This window comes from Chrysochloris asiatica, unplaced genomic scaffold (assembly GCF_000296735.1).
Source record: "Chrysochloris asiatica unplaced genomic scaffold, ChrAsi1.0 scaffold00081, whole genome shotgun sequence".
NCBI classification, from domain to species: Eukaryota; Metazoa; Chordata; class Mammalia; order Afrosoricida; family Chrysochloridae; genus Chrysochloris; species Chrysochloris asiatica.
Window position 1 is genome coordinate 13,166,448 of NW_006408599.1, and position 24,213 is coordinate 13,190,660.

A 24,213-nucleotide genomic window follows, 5' to 3' on the forward strand; every position below is an offset into this window, starting at 1 on the left:
AGGCTGAAGGAGCTTCAGCCACATGCCTTTCTGCTAGATAACCCTAATGACATACTTAAAACTGAGGGGCTGAAAGACTACTTCTCCAAGAATCTGCCTCATCCACCCATCACCTACCCACCCACTCACCAAATGTGGCATGCTCACTGTGCACCAAGTACCATGCTGGCTGCCAGAGAGAAAGTGGCGAATGAGAGCCTCCGAAGGGCAGATGCATGCTGGACTGGGAGACTGAGACCCTGAGAATTGCAAGTCCCCCAGAGATACTCAGTATTTAAAGTCTGCACCCACATCTCAAATGGGCTCCATCTCTCCTAAAGCTGCCCAATAATGAAGGCACAGGCCCTATTTCCCTTAGAAATGCCACACACATTGGGAAAGGGATATTGGGTAGAAACATGGCCCGAAAGGGCTTGGAGGAGGTAGACCTGCCCTCCCTGGGTTAAAGGTCAGCAGATGATGGAAAGGGTCTGATCAGCCACAGCAAAGACAGGGAAGAGGGGCCCAGGGAAGGGTGCACGATGGGTGTGGAGCACCGTGCCAGAGGCTGGCTCATAGAATAGCAACTCTTGTGCCTGCAAGTCCAGCAGTACACCCAGCTTGGCTGGGCAGCGCAGCAGCCTCAGGGACTTGTGCTGCCCATTGTATGAGAAACAGAAATCCTGGTTATAGCGGGAGAAGACCCAGGAGAAGGTGTTGTAGCCCAGACGGGAGTCATTGCCAGAACCCTTGCGAGGCAGCTGGCCTGTGGCCACGCCCACCTTATAGGCACAACTGTTCTGGACATTCACCATCCAGGCATGCAGCCCAGACTGGAAGGAGGTGGTAGCCAGGGCATTGGGCCAGTGATCAAAGCGCTCCGGGCCATCAGCACAGATCTTGGACTTCTTGGCGTTGAAGGTCAGGGTCCTTCGGTCATCTGACAGTTGCAAAAAGGGACTGACAGTCCTTTCATCGATACGCACATCCTCCGTGCCTGCCAGAAAGAATTCTGAGTTACCCTGGGTTCATTCCCAGACCTAACCTGGTCTTGCCAGGGAGCAAAGGGCATCCTTACCATTCACTGGTTATGTGATGTTAAATGCACCATTTATTCTCTCAGAGCCTTAGTTTCTTCATTTGTAAAATTGGTATCAGAATAGGATTTATGACAGGGTAGTTGTATAGTTGTAAGGATTAAGGGAGATGATACATGTTATGTGCTAAACATATGATAAGTGCCCAATAAATTGGGGCCATGAGGACAGTAACTATTATTAGTCAAGGCCTTCATCCATAAACTCTGACAGACATAAGACCAGAGAGAAGTAAGTTGTCCAAAGTCACCTGCTCAATTTGTAACAGGGCCAAAATGAAAAGTCAAGCATTTTGTAACTATATTGAGCATCTAGCAATGAGCATACTGCATTCTAGCTGGTCTTACCTGCAGCCTCCAAAAGAAGTCAGACTTGTCCTAGAGACGGACACCTGGAAGCTAGTAAGCAGCATATACGCACTCAATTTCAAACAACTTATTAAATGGACTCCTGGTGAATCAGGCACAAATACCTGAGTCTAAATAGTTAGCTGTTGTCAAGTGCCATTGAGTCGGTTCCAACCATAGCAACCCAGTATAGGGTTTCCAAGAAGCAGCTGGTGGGTTTGAACCACCAACCTTAGGGTTAGCAGTCCAGTGGTTATCCTACAGCACCACACCAGGACTCCAAACAGCCTGTAGCTTATACTATAAATTTAAGGGCCTTATAGGCGGAGGTGACTAAACAAATTATACAAGTGTAGAAGCCTATATTCAACTTGGGACAAACCTGCTTTGGGAACCCCATGCTAAGTGAGACTTCCTGGAAGCAGAGTGTGGCCCCAGCAAGCAGTATGGGGCCAGGCTCATATAGGCCTGAGTCAATATTTGTCAAGTGAATAAATGAGGAAGTCCTGGCCACCTTAATTCCTAGTCCAGATGCTCTCCAGGGGGCCATCAATTTTATCTTCTTAAAGAGCCACTAGAGGTTTCCACAAAAGACTACTGAGCTTCCCCCATGTGTGTGAGGAGGACATGGTTTACAGGAACAAGGTTTATCTGAGACCCAACCACAGACCAGGTTGGTCTGGAAATGGGAAGGGCCTGGCCTGTCCAGAGCCCTGGTCCCACTGACCCACAGTACATCCAGTAGCACTTGTTGTTTAAGCCACCATCCCAGAAGCATGGGCTCCGATGTAGCAAACCCCAGACAGACACACAGACAGAAACCCAGTTGTTCCTGCTGGTGCTGGGCTCTTGCAGCTCCTAACCTGAGAAGGACCCGAGAACTGTCGTTGCCCAGAGCTGGGTCAGCAGTGGACTCCAAGTGCACTTCTCGTTAAAGTTTAACTTCTCTGACTCCTGAGGATCCAAAATGCCCTCTGCTTCCTCAGTCCTTATGCAGAGAAAACAAGCAAACAGAGACACGGACTCAGGTTCTAGAAATGTATCTGGATCAAAATAGAAGTAAAAGCACCACCACCCCCCTACTCCACCCAGAGTGCCACCTAGATTGCCAGCCAGACCCTATAGCAAGGGCTCCTAAAGGGGGCTTGGGCCTAAAAAGAGAGGTGGGCATTCTCCCTGTGCCCTAAAGAGTCATCATTCTAGCAAGGAAATTATAGTTGTTAAGTGCCATCGAGTTGGTTCTAACTCATAGCGACCCTGTACAGGGTTTGAATTGGCAGCAAGCACACTAAGGCTAATTTAGAAATGGTGGTGGGTGTGCTACGGAGTCCGTTCCGACTCACAGTGACCCTCTATAGGGTTTCCCAGCCTGTACATCTTTATGGGAGCAGAAAGCCTCATCTTTCTCCCATGGAACCACTGGTAGTTTCAAACTGCTGACTGTGAGGTTAGCAGCCCAACTTGTAACCACTACACTACCAGAGGTCCTTAATTTAGAAATAGGAGCATAGTATTTCTAAATAAAGGAAATAGGTTTCCCCTGTTATCTGAAAGAAGAGCATTCCTGTGAAACCTTTCCTAAGTCGAAATGGCATGCAATTACCATTAATTTATATGGAAAAATATTTTGACCCTTTCTAGACCCAAAGAAGAATCTACCAAGTCATACGAAACAACACTAACATATACGGTGCTCGCAGTTTAAAGCTATGTGGTTTAAGGCTGAGGTGCCGAGCATTGTTCCCGGAGCAGTAGCTGCTCATGGAACGAGCTGCCTCTTGTAAAGCCTGGCTACCAAACAAATGCTGAGGGCTAATTTCAATTTTTACCTTTGATCGTAAAAGCAAAGATTCTCTTCAGATTTCTTTCAGTTGGCAAAATGCATGTATTAATGTAGATCTTTCATAAAAGGGAAGCAGCATAAAGCAAAATTAAAAAGCAAGTGTACCTGTACATGGTGCAAGAAGTAAAGCTTAGAAATGGTCTGCTCCGTGGGGGAAGTGACTCCCCAGTGTGTCTCAGTGAATGGCAGAGCTGAGGCCTGTGTGGCAGTCCTTCCAGGCTCCTTGGAAAATAGCTTCCCTCTCTCCAAAAGTATTGCAGCAGTAATGTTTCCTTTGGTTTGGTCAGAAGGTAAAGCCCCTCTTCATCTCTTAAAATGTACATATCCTTTGAGGGGGTCACACAGGAAAGGACTGGCATTCATCATCCCACCCATAAATTAGCCATGGCACTTTGAACCTGAAAATTACTAGAATCACCATTGGGCCTGCTGTTTTCCATATAGAGTCTCAATCTTTGCAACAGTCTGGGAGGTAGTAGTGACTTCATTTGATTAAAAAAAAAGAGAAAACAGAAATTCAGAGGAAACACTCAGCTAGAAAGGAGAATTTTGATTCAAATCGTGCCTCCAGACAGCAACAGGACCAAGGCACCATTTAACACAATTTTGTCCTGAACCTGTGTACAGTCAAACTTTGATTCAGAGGACGGTTCTGAGATCAGGCAGCAGACGTGAGAGCGCACATCCTCCTCCCAAATCTCATAGCTGCCCACAAAGGAAGCGGGGCAGAGTGTGGGGCACATTCCCTATAGATACACACTCTTTTTCAGACTGTCACTATCCTGACTGAGGCCCGAGGTGAAGAAAGCTCTGACAGTGCTGAATGCAGGCTCAGGAAACAAAGGTTCTTTATGGTTTAGACAAGAGAGAGTCGTTTGTTGCCTGTCCTCATAGCACCGAGGCTTGCTCTGGAGGAGCCCTAGCTATCAGGTGGGGAGGAAAAAGGAGCTGGTGGTAGCAGTGACAATTTGTCGTCACAGGCAAATCTAAGACTAAACACAGGCACTAGTGTCTACAGAGAACCAGTTGATCCAGCAGCCAGTGGTATAGGAAACTCGGGACTTAGACACATCAGAGCCCTGGGTGGAAACAAAATGCCCAGTCTTTGCAGTGGGACCTGTCACTGTGGCAGGCTAGAGCCGAGTCCAGCTGTGGCTATGGAAAAACCACCATAGCCAAAACAGGCATTTCTCAGTTGAACAAGTAACGCTTCCCAACAAGAAGGTGCCTGACATCTGAACAAGACAATGTGAGAGTATATACCTTTGGTCCAAAGACATAAAGATGTGTGAAATAATCTTGAACTCAATTAGAGATTTTGGGGTACAACTGGCATCATTTGAGTATGGCCTATGTATATATAAGAAAAGAATCTCATGTTGATGTTCAGTCTCCTAAATTTAATAATTATACTGTGATTATGTAAGTGAATGCCTTTTTTCTTGGGCAATACAGGCTGAAGTGGTTAGGAATAAAACATCATGATGTCTGAAACTTATGCTTAAATTGTTCAGGAAAAAATAAAGATATATCAAAGGCAGAGAAAATCAAATGTGGCACAATATTAACAGCTGATAATTCTACATAAAGTTCACTGGAACTATACTTGCAACTTATTTTAAATATTTCAAAGTAAAAAGTTAAAACTCAAAACAATTTTTTTTTAAATCAGGCTGGCTTGATCTTGTTGTTGTTGTTGTTGTCAGGTGCCATTGAGTTGGAACCGACTCATAGTGACCCCATGCACAGCAGAACGAAACAATGTCCGATCCTGGGCCAACCTCACTACCACTGTCACACTTGAGTCCATCAATGATGCCACCTGGCTGATCCATCTCGTTAGGGGTCTTCCTCTTTTTCTCTGACCCTCCACCTTAACCAGCATGACATCCTTCTCCAGCGACTGTTTCCTCCGGACAATATGTCCAAAGTATGAGAAACGAAGCTTAGCCATCCTGGCCTCCAAGGAGCACTCTAGCTGCATTTCTTCCAAAACAGATCTATTGGTTCTTTTGGCAGTCCATGGCACTTTCAGTATTCTCCTCCAACACCACAACTCAAAGGCATCAATTCTTCTATGATCTTCCTTATTCACTGTCCAGCTTTCGCATCCATATGAGGTTATTTAAAATACCATGGATTGGGTCAGGCGCACCTTAGTCCTCAAGCTGACATCTCTGCTCTTCAATACTTTAAAAAGTTCCTGTGCAGCAGATTTGCCCAATGCAATACGTCGTCTGATCTCTTGACTGCTGCTTCTGCAAGTGTTGATAGTTGATCCAAGAAGAATGAAGTCCTTGACAACTTCAATCTTTTCTCCACTGATAAGAATGGCTTGATCTAGAGGCTAGAATACATTAGAAGATGAAGAATAAAGAAGACTGTTGTTGTAGTTGTTAGGTGCTGTTGGCTTGCTGGTGATCCTGTGTACAACAGAAGGAAACAGTGCCTGGTTCTGTGTCATTGTCACAATTGCTGCTATGCTTGAGTCCATTACTGCTGCCACTGTGACAATCCATCTCGTCGGGGGTCTCTCTCTTTTTCGTTGACCCTCCACTTTACCAAGCATGATGTCCTTCACCAGGGACTGGTCCCTCCTAATAATAAGTCCAAAGATTGAGAGACGAAGTCTGGTCATCTTGGCTTCTAAGGAGCATTCTGGCTGTAATTCTTCCAGCAAAGATTTATTTGTTCTTTTGGCAGTCCATGGCACCTTTAATATTTTTCTCCAACACCATAACTCAAATGCAGCAATTCTTCTGCTGTCTTCCTTATTCGTTATCCAACTTTTACATGCATATGAGGTGACTGAAAATACCATGGCTTGGGTCAGGTACACTTTAGTCCTCAAACTGACAAAAGTATAGGTGTGAAAAAATAGGAACAAGGCAAGCAAACATTTACAGAGGACAATAAAATATATATGGGGCATCCATATTGTTGAGTACTTTGTAGATTGGTCAAAAAGGGAGATAGATCAAGATGTACTGACATATCATGAGTTAAATTTTTTGTTGTTAAGTGCCCTCGAATCGGTTCTGACTCATAGCAACACTGTACAGGGTTTCTCAGGAGGACCTGGTGAGTTTGAACCACCAAACTTGTGGTTCAAACCAACCTTGCAGTGCAGTGACACCAGGGCTTCATGGATTTAATTGTATCTCCCCAAAATATGTGTCAATTTGACAAGGCTGTGATTCCCAGTTGTGTGTGATTGCCCCACATTTTGTGATTATCCTGTGTTGTAAGCCCTAATCTACGCTTGTAGTGAAAGCAGGGTTGTTGTTATTAGGTACCAACGCACAGCAACCCAAACTACAATAGAATGAAATACTGCCTGGCTTTGTGTCATCTCCATAACCATAGCTATGTTTGAGCCCACTATTACAGCCACTGTGTCAATCCATCTCATTGTTGGGTGGGTCTTTCTCTTTTTCACTGACCTACTTTACCAAGCATGATGTTCTTCTCCAGGGATAGGTCCTGACTAAAAACATGCCAAAGTGCATGAGACAAATGTTGCCATCATTGCTTCTAAGGAGCATCTGCCAGTACTTCTTCCAACACAAATGTGTTTGTTCTTCTGGTAGTCCATGGCATATTTAATATTGTTTGCCAAAAGCCTAATTCAAAGCACCAGTTCTTCTCTGGTCACCCTTCACTGTTTAACCTGCATGCTTAGGAGGCGATGAAAAAAAAAAAACAAAAACAAAAAACTATGGCTTGGGTCAGGCACATCTTAGTCTTCAAAGTGACATCTTTGCTTTTTAACACTTCCAGAAGATCTTTTGCAGTAAAATTTCCCAATGCAATATGCTGTTTGAAGTCCTGACTGCTGCTAAAATTCATGGCCATTGATTGTAGATCCAGTTAAGTCCACGACAGTTTCAGTCTTGCTCCATTTATCATGATGTTGCTTCCTGGTCCAGTTGTGAGGATTTTTGTTTTCTTCATGTTGAGGTATAATCCAGGCTGAAGGCTGTAGTCTTTGATCTGCATCACTCACTAGGTGCTTCAAGTCTTTTAGCTTTCAGCCAGCAAGGAAGGTTGTGTCCTCTGCATATTGTAGGTGATTAAGGAGTCTTCCTCCAATTTGGATGATGCATTCTTCTTCATATAATCCAGCTACTTGGATTGTTTAACATACAGACTGAATAAGTATGATGACAGGATATAAGCTTGGCACACACCTTTCCCGATTTTAAACCACACAGTATCCACCTGTTCTGTTCTAATGACTGCTTCTTGGTCTATCTACTGGTTCTGCATGAACACAATTAAGTGTTCTGGAATACCCATTCTTCCCAACGTTATCCATAATTTACTATGATCCACACAATCAATCGCCTTTGCATAGTCAGTAAAGCACAGGCAAATATCTTTCTGGTATTCTTTGCTTCCAACCAAGATCCACCTGATATCAGCAATGATAGCCCTCATTCTAATCTGGCTTGACTTTCTGGCAGTTCCCTGTCAGTGCACTGCTGCAATTATCTTCAGCAAAATTTACAGGATTAAGTTAGGTGAACGAGGGATCACTTATGTCTTTTATATTAATGAAGCAGGATTAGGTTGGGATGTAATGCTCCTACTGAAGTCATAGCCCTGATCCAATGTGAGGGGAGTTTCCCACCGGGATTGTGGCCTTCATCACCTTTTATCTTATAGGAGATAAAAGGAGAGATAAGGGAACAGTACCACTAACAACGAAGAGACAGGAGCAGAGTTGGCCCTTTGGACACAGGATTCCTGCACTGAGAACCTCCTAGGCCCAGGGAAAGAATGATTTAAGACCCAAAGATAGTGAAAGGAGACGAGGACCCTCCTCCAAAGCCAGACAGCAAAAGAAAGCCTTTCCCTACAGCCTGCTCCCTGAATGCAGACTTCTAGCCTCCTAAATTGTGAAAGAACCAATTTGTTTATTTAAGCCATCACTTATGATATTTCTATTAAAGCAACACTAGATAAATAAGAATCTCCTGGTATGGCACTGTAGAATCAGCACTGGACTGCAAACCACAAGGTTGACAGTTAAAACCTACCAGCTACTCCCCAGAAACCCTATACAGGGTCAATATGAGTTGGAACCGACTTGATGGCACTTAAAAATAGTGGCAAAGATAATTAAGATACATGAAAAGATGTCCAAGATACACTGATGTTTTAGAACAGGTATAAAATGATCCCCCATAACTCCTACAACTGTGGTGGTGGTGTACCATGGAGTCAATTCCAACTCTTAATAACCTGTATAGGGTTACCAAGGTTGTAAATCTTTATGGGAGCAGAAAGTCTCATGTTTTACCCACAGAGCTACTGGTAGATTCGAACTACTGACCTTGCAGTTAGCAGCCCACTCGTAATCTACTATGCTACCAAGGCTCCTTGCCTACAACTATACTTAAAGTCCACAAAACACACATCTATTAAAACTAATCACATCTAAGGAGTAGAATTAGGAAGGAAGGGGTGATGGAGGCCTGTTTTTAAATTTTAAACGGTTTTGTATTTGAATTCTTTTCTCATCCACACGTATTGCTATGAAAACTTAAACATAAAAAGTAAGTCAGAAGAATGGATCATGATCTTCAAGTATGGTTCTGTAGTCTCTCACAGGAAGTTGAGAAGGTTAATTATATCACCTGCCAAATTACATCTCCTTAGCACTTCCTCAATCCTTTGGCTCTCAGCCTTTCAGGACCCAGGCAAGAGCTAATGAAATTATTTTACTAATACATAATTAAGATGCAAATGTTGGGTGGTAATGTAGACTTGAATTGTTTCAACAGAGAAAAGGGGGAGTGAGGTACACAGGCAATACTGGGGCAGGCATCAGAAAGTTTAAGTTCAAGTCCTGGCTCTAGGGCATAGGCAAGTCCCTTCCCCTCTTTGAGTCACAGCATTCTCATCTATAAATGGGCATGGCAAAATGCTCTAATAGGGTGGCAAGCTTCTAATTAATATGTAGGAACATTCCTATCCAATGAGCCTGGCTCCAGGGAAGCCAATCATCTGTACATCCTCCCAGAAGCAGCGGGGGCTAAATGCAACAGACTGGGTAAAGGCTTACATCCCATGGTTTCCAAATATGCCCAAGTTAGTCATGGGGCCATACTCACCTCTCAAAAACCTCCTGCTCCTTCTGCTGTGAGGGGGAAAAAGAAAAGCAGAATCAGGCTTGGTACCATAAGTCCTGCAGGAAGTTAAAACTTGAACATAGTGTGCAAAACTCCACATAGACACAGACTCTAATATATATTTTTTAATCTGTCTCCTTTAAGATATAGCACAACGCCTTATGCATTGCCCACCATGTATCTCCCCAGCAACACATGAAAAAAACCAAACTCCCAATGCCATCTAGTTGATTCTGACAGAACAAAACTGCTACATAGGGTTTATCGGAACAGACTGCCACATCTCCTGCATAGTGGCTGGTGGGTTCAAACTGTCCCACCTTTTGGTTAGCATCTGAGTGATTAACCACTGTGCTAGTGGGGCTGCTTCCTAACAACACATACTCACAACAAGTCCTTCTATCCCCTACGCCATGGCATTCTGGGTTCCTCTTGGCTACACTTCAGGATAATCATCAATATACCCGACAGCAGTCCCCAGGAGAATGTCAGCTCCCAGATAGCTGGGATCCTTTCTGAATCTTCTAGTGACTGTCCTAGTGCTCAGGACAAAATGTGCTCTGTACATGGAAGCTGTGTGACTAAATGAATGCAAAAGCTAGGACGGTTATGGGAACTTCCCTAATTGAAACTGTGATGGGAAACTGTTCCACATTCTCATTCCTCTGCTTGACAATTTCATTCAGACGTCACACTGTCACCTCAAAACTACGTGCATCTGCATATTTATATAATTTCAAAGGATATGTGCCAAACTGTTCATCATGGTGACCTCTGAGTGGTCGGTAAGAATGTGCTCTATAATCTAATATTTATCCTCTTTAAGTTCCCCCCAAGTACAGCGTTTCCTCTGTACCTCCCCTACTTCCTTTGTCCCAGCTACTCTTTTTGTCTTTCAGGCATCAGCTTCTGATGTACTTCCTCAGCAAAGCCATTCCTGACCCCCACCTGGTCTGTGGGACCTCCTAGCTCCCAGTGATTTCCTTTAGCATTGCACCTATCCCTCCATCTCCGAATTGTCCGTTTATGTATGCATCTCCTTCTAATGTAAGCAGAAGACAGCTATATCCTGTAACTCCACCCCATAGCATGGTGCCAAGCACATACTAGGTACTCAATAAGTATTTGCTCACTGTTAAAAGCATATTGTTATCAGGTACAAAAATGATCCATGTAATTTCATTTTCCTATCTCTTCCCTGCTCCAAATTCTCATTCCAGTAAATATTCTCAATATTTTCAAACTTTGGGGCAGTCTGGCCTACTGGTGGCACCACTCTCCATGCCAGACTTACAATCAGCTGGAGGTCATCCAGATGGGTGAGCATGCCCACCAGGCTCATGCGGATGGTGTCAAGCTTCTGCAACACCTCGGCCCAATGCGCTCGCTGTGTCAGGATGCTCTGATGGGCTCGCTCCTCTTCCCCATGCACCTGTTCCAACAACCGCTGCTCCTCACTCTCACACAGATTCCGTACCAGACTCAGCCGCTGGATGACTAACTCTCGCGCTGCGCTGGCCATGCTCTGTCAAAGGATAAAGCAAAGAGTCAGTTCCTGGCAAAGGCCCCGTTAGGATTAGGAAGGTTTGGGCTCAGCTGGAAGAAGTGCTGAGACTGATTAGCAATATCTGCCATGGGTATGGTAAAAGAAGTAACTGTGCTTAAACCATTTTCTTTGCCATCCAGCCCTATTGTTGTTATTAGGTGCCATCGAGTTGATACCAACTCATAGCAACTTTATGCACAGCAGAACAAAACACTGTGTGATCCTGGGCCAATCTCACTATCGTTGCCACGCTTGAGCCCATTGATGCTGCCACTTTGCCAATCCATCTAGCTGGGGGTCTTCCTCTTTTTCTCCAGCCCTAGGATATCACAAATATGATTTAGAGCCAAGAAATGTAAGATCCAGACACCCAGGTCGTAGCTAATGAAGTCAGGATCACGGAATGGAAAAGCTAGGCTTTGTCTAGAGATCATTTAGAATTACTTGCTTATTTCACAACTAGGAATACCAAAGCAGAGAGATCAACATCATAGAATCATGTAACTGCTGGGCATAAGAACTTAAAAAAGGCATCGCTGTCATAGTATCTGTACCACATGAAGGTCTAGTTGACAATTCTGACCATGTCTGAGGACAAAAAGCTCACCACTTCCTAAATTTGTCCCATTACAGCTGGTTCTGTGGTAGAATTCTTATCTGCTATGAAAGAGACCTAAAATCAGTTCTCAGTGAAGTGAATGAGTCCCTTCTTCTAGCCCCTACCACGTTGCCTGGCACACAGTAAGTATTCAAGTATTGATTGAATGACTGAACGTTTTCCCTTAGTCTAACATTTCTTGATAGTGATTACATGGTAAGTCAGCATCGGAGCTAATAATAGAACCCGGTGCTTTGACTCTGTCCAATGCACTTCCCTACAGCAGATGCCAGCTGGTAACTAACATTTCCCATGGGTACCTGCTGCATGAAGCATCTGCATTTTTGCCAGACAAATGAGAGTAGAACTACCACCTTCATGCCAGAAAGCCTGGGATAGCCAGCAACTTTCCTTGTGCCCTGCCCCCGAGGAACCTGCTTTGTATAGTAAAAAGGACAACTATGTTTGCTTCCAGAAGAAACTGAGACATCACAATTTTCCTGGTAGAGAGGAGACAGTGACTAAGTGAGTGGTAAGTGAATTCAGGAATGCAGATTAATTAGAAAATACAAAATATAATAATAGCCACATATACCCATGTTGTTGTTGTTGTGTGCCATGGAGTCGGTTCCGACTCATAGCGACCCTGCACAGGGTTTCCGAGGCTGTTAATCTTTACGGGAGCAGAACGCCTCATCTTTCTCCCGCGGAACCACTGGTAGTTTTGACTTGCTGACCTTACGGTTCGCAGCCCGATTCGTAACCACTACGCTACCAGACCACATACCCATTATACCCATATATACCCACACATACAGTCACATATACCCATCACCAAAACACTGCCTAGTTAAAAAGCAGGGATTACCAGATTAGGTTATAAATAAATAAACAAAAGGAAAGGAAAAACAAAACCCTGATAGAAGAGAGACAAAACATTAAGAAAAGAGCCCTAGTGGTGCAACGGTTAAGTGGTTGGCAGCTAACCTAAAGGTCAAACCCCCCAGCTACCCTTGGGAACCCTATATAGGGTCACTATGAATAGGAACCGACTCAATGATACTTAACAGTTATGTCAGTACCTAAAAGAAAATTTAAATCTTTAAATGTTCACTTTGAGAAAGAAGACACTAAAATTAATAGGCTGTATTCAACGCAGCAAATTAAAAAAACATCAGAGTATATCCAAATAAATTAGCAAGAGAAATAATAAAGAAGTAGCAAAAAAGATGTAGAGACAAGGAGCCAAAAATCTAAAATTTAATACTTCAAAAATCAAACTAATAGTCAAAACTGTGACAGCTTTAATAAGAAAAGAGAAAAAGCAAAATTAACTATATTAAGAATGCAAAGTGGACATCCACATACAACAAAGATCAAAATAAAACTGAGAACTTCATTAGATTTAAAAACAGACAAAATTGGTAATTTTCCCAGGGAAAATGTACCAAAACTAACTCAAGACAAAAGAAAGAACTAGAATAATCCTATAACCACAGAAGAAAATGTATCAGTGATTAAAATCTACCTAACAAAAACATCAAGCCCAGATTGTTTTACAGGGCGTGTCACCAAACATCAGCAGCACAGGTAATTCCAATCATATATAAACTGTTCCAGTAAAAATAGAGTTCTGTTTCCCAACACCTTAAATAAGGCTTACTATGTGACCTTAATACCAAAATCTGATAAGGGCTGTACAAGAGATAAAATTCATAGACTAATCTCACTCCTAAGTATGGGTGCAAAAATCCTTAAAGAAAAACAAACCTAAACTAAGATTATGGTTGGTGTTATTATGTGCCACTGAGTCGTGATCCTGTATATGATAGAGTAGATTGTTCTTCAGGATGTTCTAGGCTACAATTTTTAAGAGGCAGGTGACCAGGTCTTTTTTCCCCAGGAACCACAGGGAGTTCAAACCATCAACCTTTCTGTTAGCTGCCCAGTCTTTAACAATTGTACCACCAAGTTTCCTGCAACTAAATTAGCAGTCCAAATTCAGGAATTTTGTAAATTTGAATCAGTAATACTACAGGGAAGGGAAGTAGAGGGAGGTGTTGTTACTGTTAAGTGCCATCGAGCCAATTCTGACTCATAGCGACCCTGTGTAGTTTCCGAGGAATGGCTGATGATCTTGAACTGCCAACCTTGCAGTTCAAACTGATTTTGCAGTCCAGCAAATTAACCCACAGTGCAACACCAGGACTCCAGAAGGAGGTAGTTGTGGCTATAGAATGGTAACACAAGAGATCTTTGTGATTAAATTGTTCTACAAATATAGCTTGATTTAGGTGGTTTTCACATCAACTTACCCATATGATAAAATTGTGCAAAATTAAATATATTGTTGTTAAGTGCCGTCAAGTTGGTTCTGACTCACAGCGACTGTGTATAGGGTTTTCAAGGAGCAGGTGGTGGGTTTGAACCACCAACCTTGAAGCTGGAAGTCCAGGGCTTATCCTATAGTACCATACCAGGGCTACCCTGTTATTTGTTGTTGTGTACTGTTGAGTCAGTTCCAACTCATAGAAACTCTGTATAGGGTTTCTGAGAGCGACTGGTGAGTTTCAACTGCCAACTTTGAGGTTACCAGACCAGTGCTTATCTTACAGGACCACACCAGAATTAAATATACACACATACAAATGAGTGTATATAAAACTGGTGAAATTTAACTAAGGTAATGTGGTGTAGTGAATTACTCTGTATGGCTCCTCTGGCCATAGTGTTTGTAAGTCCCACCAAACAACATTTTTGCCCTGTTGTGTCTGGGTAATAGGTGAGAGAAGAGGCTGATAGGATTATATGATTTAGTTATGAATACTTTACAGAGTTAATTGTAATTGTAAAAACTTCTAACTCTAATATGTATAAAATGAGCCATCTCAGAAGCAGGAAGGGAGGCTATCACTACCATCAAAGGAGAAGAACCAAGGGTGGAGCGTGTCCTTTGGACCCTGAGATCCCTGTGCATTGAACCTCCTTTATCCAGGGACAGAAAGCCGTGGCACTGGAAGAGTGACGGAGGAACAGCAACAGCAACACCAAGAGCCTGAGCATGAGACAGAGTGGTGGCCTCCCCAGCCCACAGAGCAAGTACTTTGGACAGAAAGCTTGTGCAGAGTGGGGTGCCTCGAGCCATTTAGGTTGGCTGACTGACAGAAGTAGAACCAAGTGCCTTCAGGCTGAGGCTTATGATGGAGTGGTATGTCCTATGGGCACTTATCAGCAGCCATAAAAGAGTTTTGCAACATCGACCTGGTAGAAAGAGGCCTGTCTGTGGGCACAGCAAAGGAGAAGCTGCTCTGACTGGAAGGACTGTGCCCTGAGCATGTCTGTCTCTGAATTGTAGCCTGTTAACTTGCTCTAATAAACCCTATTAACTGTAAGTATGGTGTCTGAGTTCTGTGTGGCCTCTGCAATGAATTACCAAAACCAGCTGAGTAGACTGAATCGTGGGAGGATGGTTTAATGTTGTATTTTGACAGGTAGATGAGGGTGGTGGTTGTGTGCTGTCAAGTCAGTTCTGACTCATAGTGACCCTGAATAGGATTTCTGAGGCTGTAAACTTTTACAGGAGCAAAAAGCCTCATTTTACTCCCTTGGAGCTACCGGTGGACTCGAACTGCTGATGTTGCAGTTAGCAACTCACCAGGTAATCCACTACACCATCAGGACTCCTTAGGTAGATTGTATCAATGTCAATTTCCTGGTTAAAATATCGTATAGTTATGCAAGATGCTAACTTTAGGGGACACTGGAAGAAGAGTAACTGAGGGTCTCATATTATTTATTTCAATTGCATGTGAATCTACAATTATCTTAAAAAATGCATCATGATCAAGTTGGATTGATTTTTCCCAGGAATTCAAGGATGGAGTTCAAGCATTTTAAAGTCCATTAATATATTATCACATTATCATTGATAGAGAACAGAACATCTTTATAAACTGAAAAATGTGAGAACCTACAGCAAAGGTGATAATTAATGGAAAATAGGAGCAATCAGAACAGAATTTTCTTAAGCTCCCTTCATCACTTACCTACTTACCTGCATCTATGCCCATGTAGTCTGCCTTCCTGCTTCTGTGGATAAACTGTCCATGCTCCTACCCAAGGCCAGTCCTTCCATTTGACTCTAGATCTTATGCTTGTTTGCTGTATCTCTCCAGCATCATTAATTTTCCTCTTTCTACTGGACCATTCCTTTGGTAGCGTAATGGCTACAAACTGGGCTGTGAGCCACAAGGTCAACAGTTCTAAACTACCAGCTGTTCCATGGGAGAAAGATGAGGCTTTCTGCTCCCATAAAGATTTACAGCCTCGGAAACCCTGTACAGGGTCACTATGAGTCGGAACCAACTCCACGGCACACAACAACAATTGGACCATTCCTACCAACTTTGTACACAAATATCTTTCCCATCTTAAAAAACAAAGCAAACAAATTTATCACTTTCTGACATGTTGTTAGGAGCATTCTAGTCAATTCTGACTCATGGTGACCCATGTACAACTGAAGGCGACACTGTCCAGTCCTACAGCATCCTCACAATCATGCTCTATTTAAGCTGATTGTTGCAACCACGTGCAATCCATCTCACTGTGGTTCTTGCTCTTTTTCACTGGCCTTCTATTTTACCAATCACCATGTCATTTTCCAGGGACTGGTCCTTCCTGATACCAGGTCCAAAGTATATAGAACCCATTCTGGGAACAGAGATGTTACTATGGCCTACTTTATAAAACTGTCACAGGAAATGCTGCTGTTAGGTGTTGTAGAGTCAGTTCTGACTCATAGAGACCCTATGGACAACTGAACAAAACACTGCACTAACCTCACAATCGTTGCTATGCGTGAGCCCATCATTGGAGCCCATCTATCTCATTGAGGATCTCCCGCTTTTTCATTGACCCTCTATTTTACTAAACAAGATGTTTTCTAGAAACTGGCCTCTTCTGATAACATGTATGAAATGCATGAGACAAGTCTCACCATTCATGCTTATAGGGAGCCTTCTGACTGTACTTCCTCCAAGATGGATTTGTTCATTCTTCTGACAGTCTCTGGTGTATTCAAGATTCTTCACCAACACCATAATTCAAATGCATCAATTCTTCTTTGATCTTCCTTATACACGGTCCTACTTTTGACTGCATACGAGGTGACTGAAAATCCCATGGGGCTTGGGCCAGGCACATCTTAACCCTCAAAATGACATCTTTGTTTTTAACACTTTAAAGAGATCATTCGCAGCAGATTTGTCCAGTGCAATACTTAATACTTAATATAAAAGTCTCTAGGTAATTTTATAAATCTGTGACTATGTACAAAATAATTAGGAGGCAGAAGAATGATAGATACCCTTTTCGATCCCCTACCCCAAAATACCCAAGAAGTCATTTTCTAGCAGTCTTCACACCAAGTGTGTAACTGGGAATAAGCTCCCTCTGCTCAGATGGTGAAAACACGGCTCAAGGAGATGGCAAACCATCAAGGGGAGGCCAACAGCAGAAGGGCAAGGAGAAGAATTACCACTGCTCTCTGGTTCTTGCCTGTCAGGACCTCAGCCACATACTTGGTGATGCCGGCACTCTGCGACTGCAGCCTTTCACACTGGTCCACAATCTTGTTCTGCAACACAAACCATACCCAGGTTGGCCATGTATATGATCCATCACTATTACAAGGATTTGTTTTCTTCTATCCCACCTCTCATACGCATTCGCAGACCAGGTACCCATCATTATGGATAACGATGTTGTTGTTAGGTGCTTTTGAGATGGTTCCAGCAGAAAGCCTCATCTTTCTCCCGTGGAGCAGCTGGTGGGCTTGAACTTCCAACCTTGCGGTTAGTAGTCCAATGCTTATCCTACAGCGCCACACCAGGACTCTTTTCACAGATCAAAAACCCCAGCATTCCCATCAACTCCACATCTAATCTAAGTTCTATTAGTCCCTTCTCCAAAGTATCTATCTCCTCTGGCCACTTCTATACCTTCAACTCCCGCTTTTCAATCCAGACCAGTATCATCTTTTCAAGGAACCCTTGGAAGAACCCCTAACTGGGCTTCCATTTTGGGCACACATACCTCTGACTCCTGTCAGCCAGAGTCATTTTTTTGCAATGAAATCAGATACAGGCATACCAGGGAGATATTGTGGGTTTGGTTCCAGACCACCACAATGAAATGAATAAATACCGCAAGAAAGCAAATCACATATAAAAATCATGTTTACACTATACTGTAGCCTATTAACTGTGCAAAAGCATTATGAAAAAGGTTGAAATATTAAGAAAATTCCAAAATGAGACACAAAGTAAGCACATGCTGCTAAGAAAAATGGCGCTGACAGGCTTGCTTTACTCAGGGTTACCACAAACCTTTAATTTGTAAAAATGGCAATATCTGCATATCACAATAAAGCGATGCACAATATCGCTTCCTGTAAAGCCACTCCTTTGCTCAGAACCTGCTTTCTAGTACATATAGAGTAAGATCAAGTTTCTTAACTTAGTCAACAAGGCACTACCTGATGTAACTTTGCTTACCTCTCCAGTGTCACCTCCTACCATTCGCCACACTAGCCTTTTTGTTCCTTAAAACACCAAACTTGTCCTGACCTCAGTGCCTTTGCACTTGTTCTTTCTGCTTCCACAACCGTCGTCCCATATTTATGCATGACTCACCCATCCCACCCTGACTTCACTCAGGTCTCTGCTCTTCGGAGCTATTCCCTGACCACTCCCTATCCCCTTACTTGCCTTTATTTTTACCACCGGTGTGGTGCTGTGGGTTAATGTGCTGGACTGCAAAGTCAGTTTGAACCACATGATTGGTGGTTCAAGCTTACCAGCTGCTCCTTGGAAACCCTATATAGGGTCGCTGTGGGTCAGAACAGACTTGACGGCACTTAACAACCTAGACTCCCTGCATAATGTGTTTTTATTTATTTTTTTTGTGTGTGTGCTACCTGTCCCCATCACCCCCACTGGAATATAAGCACTGTGCCTTAGGCCTGTTCCGTGCTGTATCCCAGTATTCCGAAGAGTTTATGTACATAGAAGGTCCAGAATAAATATTTGTTGAATGAACATCCTTGACCACAAAACATTCAGTTATTCATGACTCCCAAAGCTATGAGCAGCACCCATAGAAGCAGGAAAAGAATTTTAGAAATAGGGAAGCTATGGCCCACAGAGAAGAGATTTGCCTAAGGAGAAATGGTCAAACCCCTGCTATTCTTCCATTCTATTTCTCCAGGGTACAACTGGAACCCCTCTAAGCAGCCCTTCCACTATATCTCACCTAGACGTTTTCACTTAAGAGCTTTGCCCCAGCTCCATTTTGCTACAAAGGTAACTCAGCTACCTCTTCCAGGAAGTCCTAGAAAACCCTTTCCCCCAAGAGTAGGAAATTAGACTTACATTTCACAAGTACAATTAAAAAGTTATAAAATTGAATTGACTAAGAGTAAACTGTGATCACCAGACACCATGAGACAAAGGGAACTGAGAAAAGCTGTGTGGCAGGAATCTAGGTGAGTCAGAGAAGTGTAGAACTGTTGTTGTTTTTGTCCATTTCTATCACAATTTTGCCCTAGGTTGAATTGGTTTTTGTTAGTTGTAGGGATAAGAAAAGGAATTTGCAAAAGACTTATCTATTCAGCTTTGAGGGAGAGAAGGAAAGCAAGATACATCTCCCTCCAGGCCTAAATGAGAAGTCCATCAGGGTGAATAAGGTATAGGAGAGGTGCCCTCGGGCAGAATGCATTCCTAACAAGCACTAGGCCACCACCCTGTCCAACCCTCATCCCTTCATCCAACTCTGTTGGCAACTTTTTTTAAAAAAAAGATTTTCATGAAACTCTTACTCGCATTAGCATCACCTCCTCCCTCCAACTACTTTTTCTTGCTTCATCAATGACTCCCCAGGTCCAACCCTTAAGCCTTAGGAACCTTGGAAGAGTAACTGTCCTGTTCAAGGCCTGTTTCCTCATGGCTAAAATGTGGGTAGGGCCTCCATTTCAAAGGTTTGGTCTGGATGAAAATGAGATGACAAATATTTAAGTAATTTGGAATTTGCAAAGTTTCTATCCATTATACAAATAACTTTATGTATTTTTAATGTCAGCATTACTGTTGATAGTGATAGTGACAATTAGGAGGTTAGCTTTCTGGACTCATCACCCTTTAAGGTGTGTTTATTACAATCCAGTTTGAGTAGGTAAAGCCCCTTAGGCCTCAAAATAGGGCTAGATTCTAGGACGGTATTGGAAGAATCAAACTGTTTAATTAAATTGCCAGGAATTCCCCTAGGGACCATAGTTTAGGGTGGAAGGAGGAAGGAAACCAGGGTGAATTCGACTCTCCAACCTCAGCAGTTCATAAAACGGGTGGTGACTGGGAGATCACCAAGCCAAGTGCCAAAAACTGCAGTGGAGGTGGGGAGAAACCCTAGGTGAATGGCTGAGGGGTGAGGGGAGAATGTTAAGTACAGTCAAGGCCAGTCCTGAAAGGAAAATGAAATCACCTCACCAAGAAGCAAGAAGAGTGAAGGGAGGGGCTCTGAGCAAGAGGGACTAAGGCGTAGTGGGCCGTGTTTTATCAGACGTCTACGTCCACAGGTGCGCATACCTGGCCCGGGGAAACTAGCTCAGTGGAGCCCTCTATTGCCCAGGACCAGCTGAACTCCCCTCTCCCTCAACAGTGCCATTGGGGGAGAAGGAGGTGTCTGCCTAAATAACTGAACTTACTATGTGCTGGGCCTACAGATACTAAAAAGAGACAAGAACCTTTCTCTGGAGCCAACCAAGAGAGAAAGCTTTCCCCTAGAGTCGGAACCCTGAATCTGGGCTTCTAGTCTCCTAAACTGTGCAGAGAGCACAGTGGCTCTGAAGAATAACCAACGGACTGAGAACCACACGGTCAGTGGTTTGAACCCACGAGCCAGTCCGCAGGAAAAAGATAAGGTTTTCTGCTTCCGGAGGATTTACAGCCTCGGAAACCCTATACACAGTGGCTAGGAGTCAGAATCGACTGGACGGCACTTAACACTCTAACAGGCATATAACTAAACAGCACTCTACCCATAATCATATTGCATCTCACAACAACTAATAAATGAGTTATCATTGCCCCGAACTACAGATGAAGAAGAAACCGGCTCAGACACGAACCAAAAGGTGAGATTCAAACTCAAGCCAGACTCTTAACTGCCTTGTTCTACAGCCAATGTCACCGAGGTGCTTGGCCTTCAGGACCTGCCGTTTGGTCCATCGAACCCCAGGTTCTCCCGCTCGGGCTAGGCCCCGCCTGGCGTACCGCCCAGCCACCACCACCACCACCACCACCCCCGGGGGCTCCCTCCCTCTGGGGCTTCCCTCCCTGTAGTGGCTCTCGTCTTCCGGTGCCCAAGCCGACTCACTCGCAGCTGCTCCGCGCGCTCCTCTACCCGGCGGATGCGGTGCCCCCGGCAGCGGCCGCCCTGCTCCACGCAGGCGGCGCACACCAGCCGCCGTTCAGAGCAACAGAACCAACTCAAAGGCTGGCCGTGTTCAGGACAAAGCCGTTCAGCCTGGGGCCCTGGCTCGGACCCGAGCTCGAATCCCGGCCCCGCGCCCTTCGCGGACATGGCCGAGTGCCGGTCGCAGCGCGCTCCACCTGTCGCAGGTGGCTGATGGGCGTGGTCTCCCTGACCCCGCCCCTATCCCCGCCCAGCGTGCCCGCCCCGTCACTACCCTTGTTCCAGTGTAGCAATCATAGCTGTCCTTCCTCTGTGGGCACGAACCCGCAACATTAAACTTACATCCACCAAGTCCTCCAGCCTCAGCCCTTCGACCTTCGGTGGTCTTTTAAATTCTTCGCTTAATTAAATCTTAATTAAGCATAAAAACTAATGTTAATGACCATAGGAAACTTCAGGAGTCCCTGCCTGATGAAAAGGGCTTTTGAGCTTTGCTGCTGAATATGTCTTCGAATACATACAGAGTAGTCCCTATGAAAAAAGGTGCTCTGGTAGCATAGTGGTTATGAATCGAACTGTGAACCGCAAGGTCAGCAGTTCGAAACTACCAGCTGTTCCGTGGGAGAAAGATGAGGCTTTCTGCTCCCGTAAAGATTTACAGCACAGGAAACCCTGTGCAGGGTCACTATGGTCGGAAACAACAGTCCCTATGAGAGGCCTGGCGATTTACTTTTGAAAAGGCAGCCATTGACACATGAGTGCACTAGGAATCAGAGTCAAGAGCAATTGTTTTTGATAAGAAACTTTACTGAACACTTACTAAATGCCAGGAGCCCAGTGGTGCAGTGGTTAAAGCACTAGGCTGCTAGACCCCATCAGATACTCCGTTGGTGTATAGTTTGTATTGCAGCCTTAGAAAACGAAGTTTCCCAAGTGGCGACCTTGTGATACTTCACGGGGAAGTTCTACCCTGTCCTACAAGGTCACTATGAGTTTGAATTGATTCGATAGCTGTGGTTTTATTAAGGGATCTAATCTGTGTGGACATGCAGGTAGAGTACTGCCCTCCCAATCCCCATCTTCCAAGGTCTTGATAGAGGGCTGAGGAAAGAGCTCAGCTTAAGTGAGAAAGACCCCACCTTGTCTGTTAGAGGGGATTCTGAATCCATCAGACTTGAACACATAGACACATGGACGTATGTGAGAGCAAAAACTAAAAGAGAAACATTATTAGATCCCAAGGCATATTGACTTCTCTTAGTCCCTGAGAGGTACAGAAAGCCAAGAGCCTCAGAACTCCCAGAGCAGTACAGAGAGCTGTCATTATCCAATGTGTATGTCTATTGTCAATTCAAATATAAAAATACGACTTTGCAGGTGTTGTTGTTAAGTGCCGTCAAGTCAGTTCTGACTCATAGTGGCCCTGTATAAGGTTTTTGAGGAGCAGCTCGTAGGTTTGAGCCACTAACCTTGTGATTAGCAGTTCAGTGCTTATCCTACAACGCTACCGCCATTACAGTAGGAGCTAATAATAAATGTTTACATTGTATGTGTGAAGATCTGTAAATACTCTTGTAGGTTTTGAAAATGTACATTGTGTGAGGTTCATTGGCAAGGGAATGTAGTGTTCATAGAATAAAAAAGGTTTCCAGTGTGTTACCAGTGGGAGGTTAATGACCTTCTAATGGCATTTACCCTCTTCTCAGGGAAAGATTTGAAACTAGCCACCGTAGAGACCATACTGTGGTTTAAATTTTTGTGTGTTCTAAGGACTGGGGAGGTTGTTGTTGAGTGCCGTGGAGTCAGTTCTGACTCATAGCGACCCTGAATAGGGTTTCTGAAGAGCAGCTAGTGGATTTGACCTTGTGGTTAGCAGTCCAGAGCTGATCCTACAGCGCCACACCAGGAGTCTAAATGAATATGTTGTTAAGTGCCTTAGAGTCGATTCAGACCCATAGCGACCCTGTATACGATTTCCAAGGAGCAGCTGGTGAGCTTGAACTGCTGACCTTGCAGTTCAAACGGCTTTGCAGGCCGGCCCATTAACCCACAGCGCCACACCAATACTCCTAAGTGAATATAGATCTCCCCTTATAAAATACCGAAGTTTCAACAAAGCTCAAGACAGAAGAAGCACTTTAATGAGACAGCCCTGGTAACAGTAGAACCTGACCACCCGTATTCTTAATTGAGATAAGCAACCATAGATGCCAATGGTTACTCAAACAGCCAGGTAGTGGTCTGATTCTAAAATGCACTTGCTTTCCTCTAACCCCAAAAGAAAGCAAAACAACAACAAAAACAAAATGGGGGGCAGGTGGTGCGTGGAGTGAAAAGAGTATATTCACATAAGAGAAATAATAATAACAGACTTTTATTGCATATTTGCTCTGATGTTGTGTGCCCTCAAGTAGTCTTTAACTCATAGAGACCCTGTATAGGGTTTTTTAGATTTTAAATCTTTTTGTTAACAGAAGGCCTAATCTTTCTCCCATGGAGCAATGAGTGGATTTGAACTGCTTATCTTGTGGTCCAACGCATAATCCACTATGTTATCAGGATTCCTTATTAAGTATTAAGTATTTACATTGGGTTCATGCTCTGGACTGCAAGATCTGTTTGAACCGCAAGGTCAGCGGTTCAAGCTCACCAGCTGCTCCTTAGAAACTCTATACAGGGTTGCTATAAGTCAGAACAGAATCGATGGTACTTAACAACAACAACAAACACTATTTACAAACCTTACATGTATTACAAAATGCAAATACTGTTTTAACCACAGTTGCAAAGCCCATTTTAAAATAGGGCTGGGGAGGAGCCGGGCTTAAAGCGCTTGGTTGCTAACTGGAAATGTAGGTGGTTCTTTTCTCCAAGGTAGAAAAATGAGTCACTCTACTTCCTGAAGGCAGCCTTGGAAACTTTACAGGGCAGCTCTATTCTATCCAATAAGGTCACTATGAGTCAGGATGATGTCACAGCAGTGAGTTCAGTTTTTATTTCTTTGTTTTTTAGGGGTGGGAGCAGCAATTAAATCTTGTGAGGAAAACAAAAACAAGAGATGCTTTTGTGTGAAAGATAAAGAGAAAAAAGTTTGTATGAAGTTGAGAGAAGAGGTTCTGGTTTGTGGGGGAAGGTAGGACAGCTTCATTGAGTGTAGCTCTGGAGTAGTCAGAAAAAGACAAACCAAACCCACTG

At 43.8% G+C, this 24,213-nt stretch overlaps 1 protein-coding gene across 1 annotated transcript; it reads right to left on the reverse strand.

Moving 5' to 3' along the window:
- Positions 1-449: 449 nt before the first annotated feature.
- On the reverse strand, positions 450-21,186 carry BSPRY (B-box and SPRY domain containing). Its single transcript, XM_006865732.1, has 6 exons — positions 20,980-21,186; positions 17,087-17,185; positions 10,698-10,928; positions 9,386-9,411; positions 2,287-2,411; positions 450-976 (listed from the first exon to the last, which is right to left on the reverse strand). Exons 1-6 carry the CDS (start codon positions 21,184-21,186, stop codon positions 450-452), a joined length of 1,215 nt encoding a protein of 404 aa, XP_006865794.1.
- Between the last annotated feature and the right edge of the window lie 3,027 nt (positions 21,187-24,213).

Bases quoted from the DNA above. Each gene is read 5' to 3' on its own strand.
- BSPRY (XM_006865732.1), bottom strand. From the start codon at position 21,186: ATGTCCGCGAAGGGCGCGGGGCCGGGATTCGAGCTCGGGTCCGAGCCA. The intron at 9,412-10,697 runs GTAAGTCTGGCA...TCCCCCTCACAG, and splicing joins TGGATGACCTCCAGCTGATT to CAGAAGGAGCAGGAGGTTTT. The intron at 2,412-9,385 runs GTGAGTATGGCC...TCTCTGCATAAG, and splicing joins GAGCAGGAGGTTTTTGAGAG to GACTGAGGAAGCAGAGGGCA.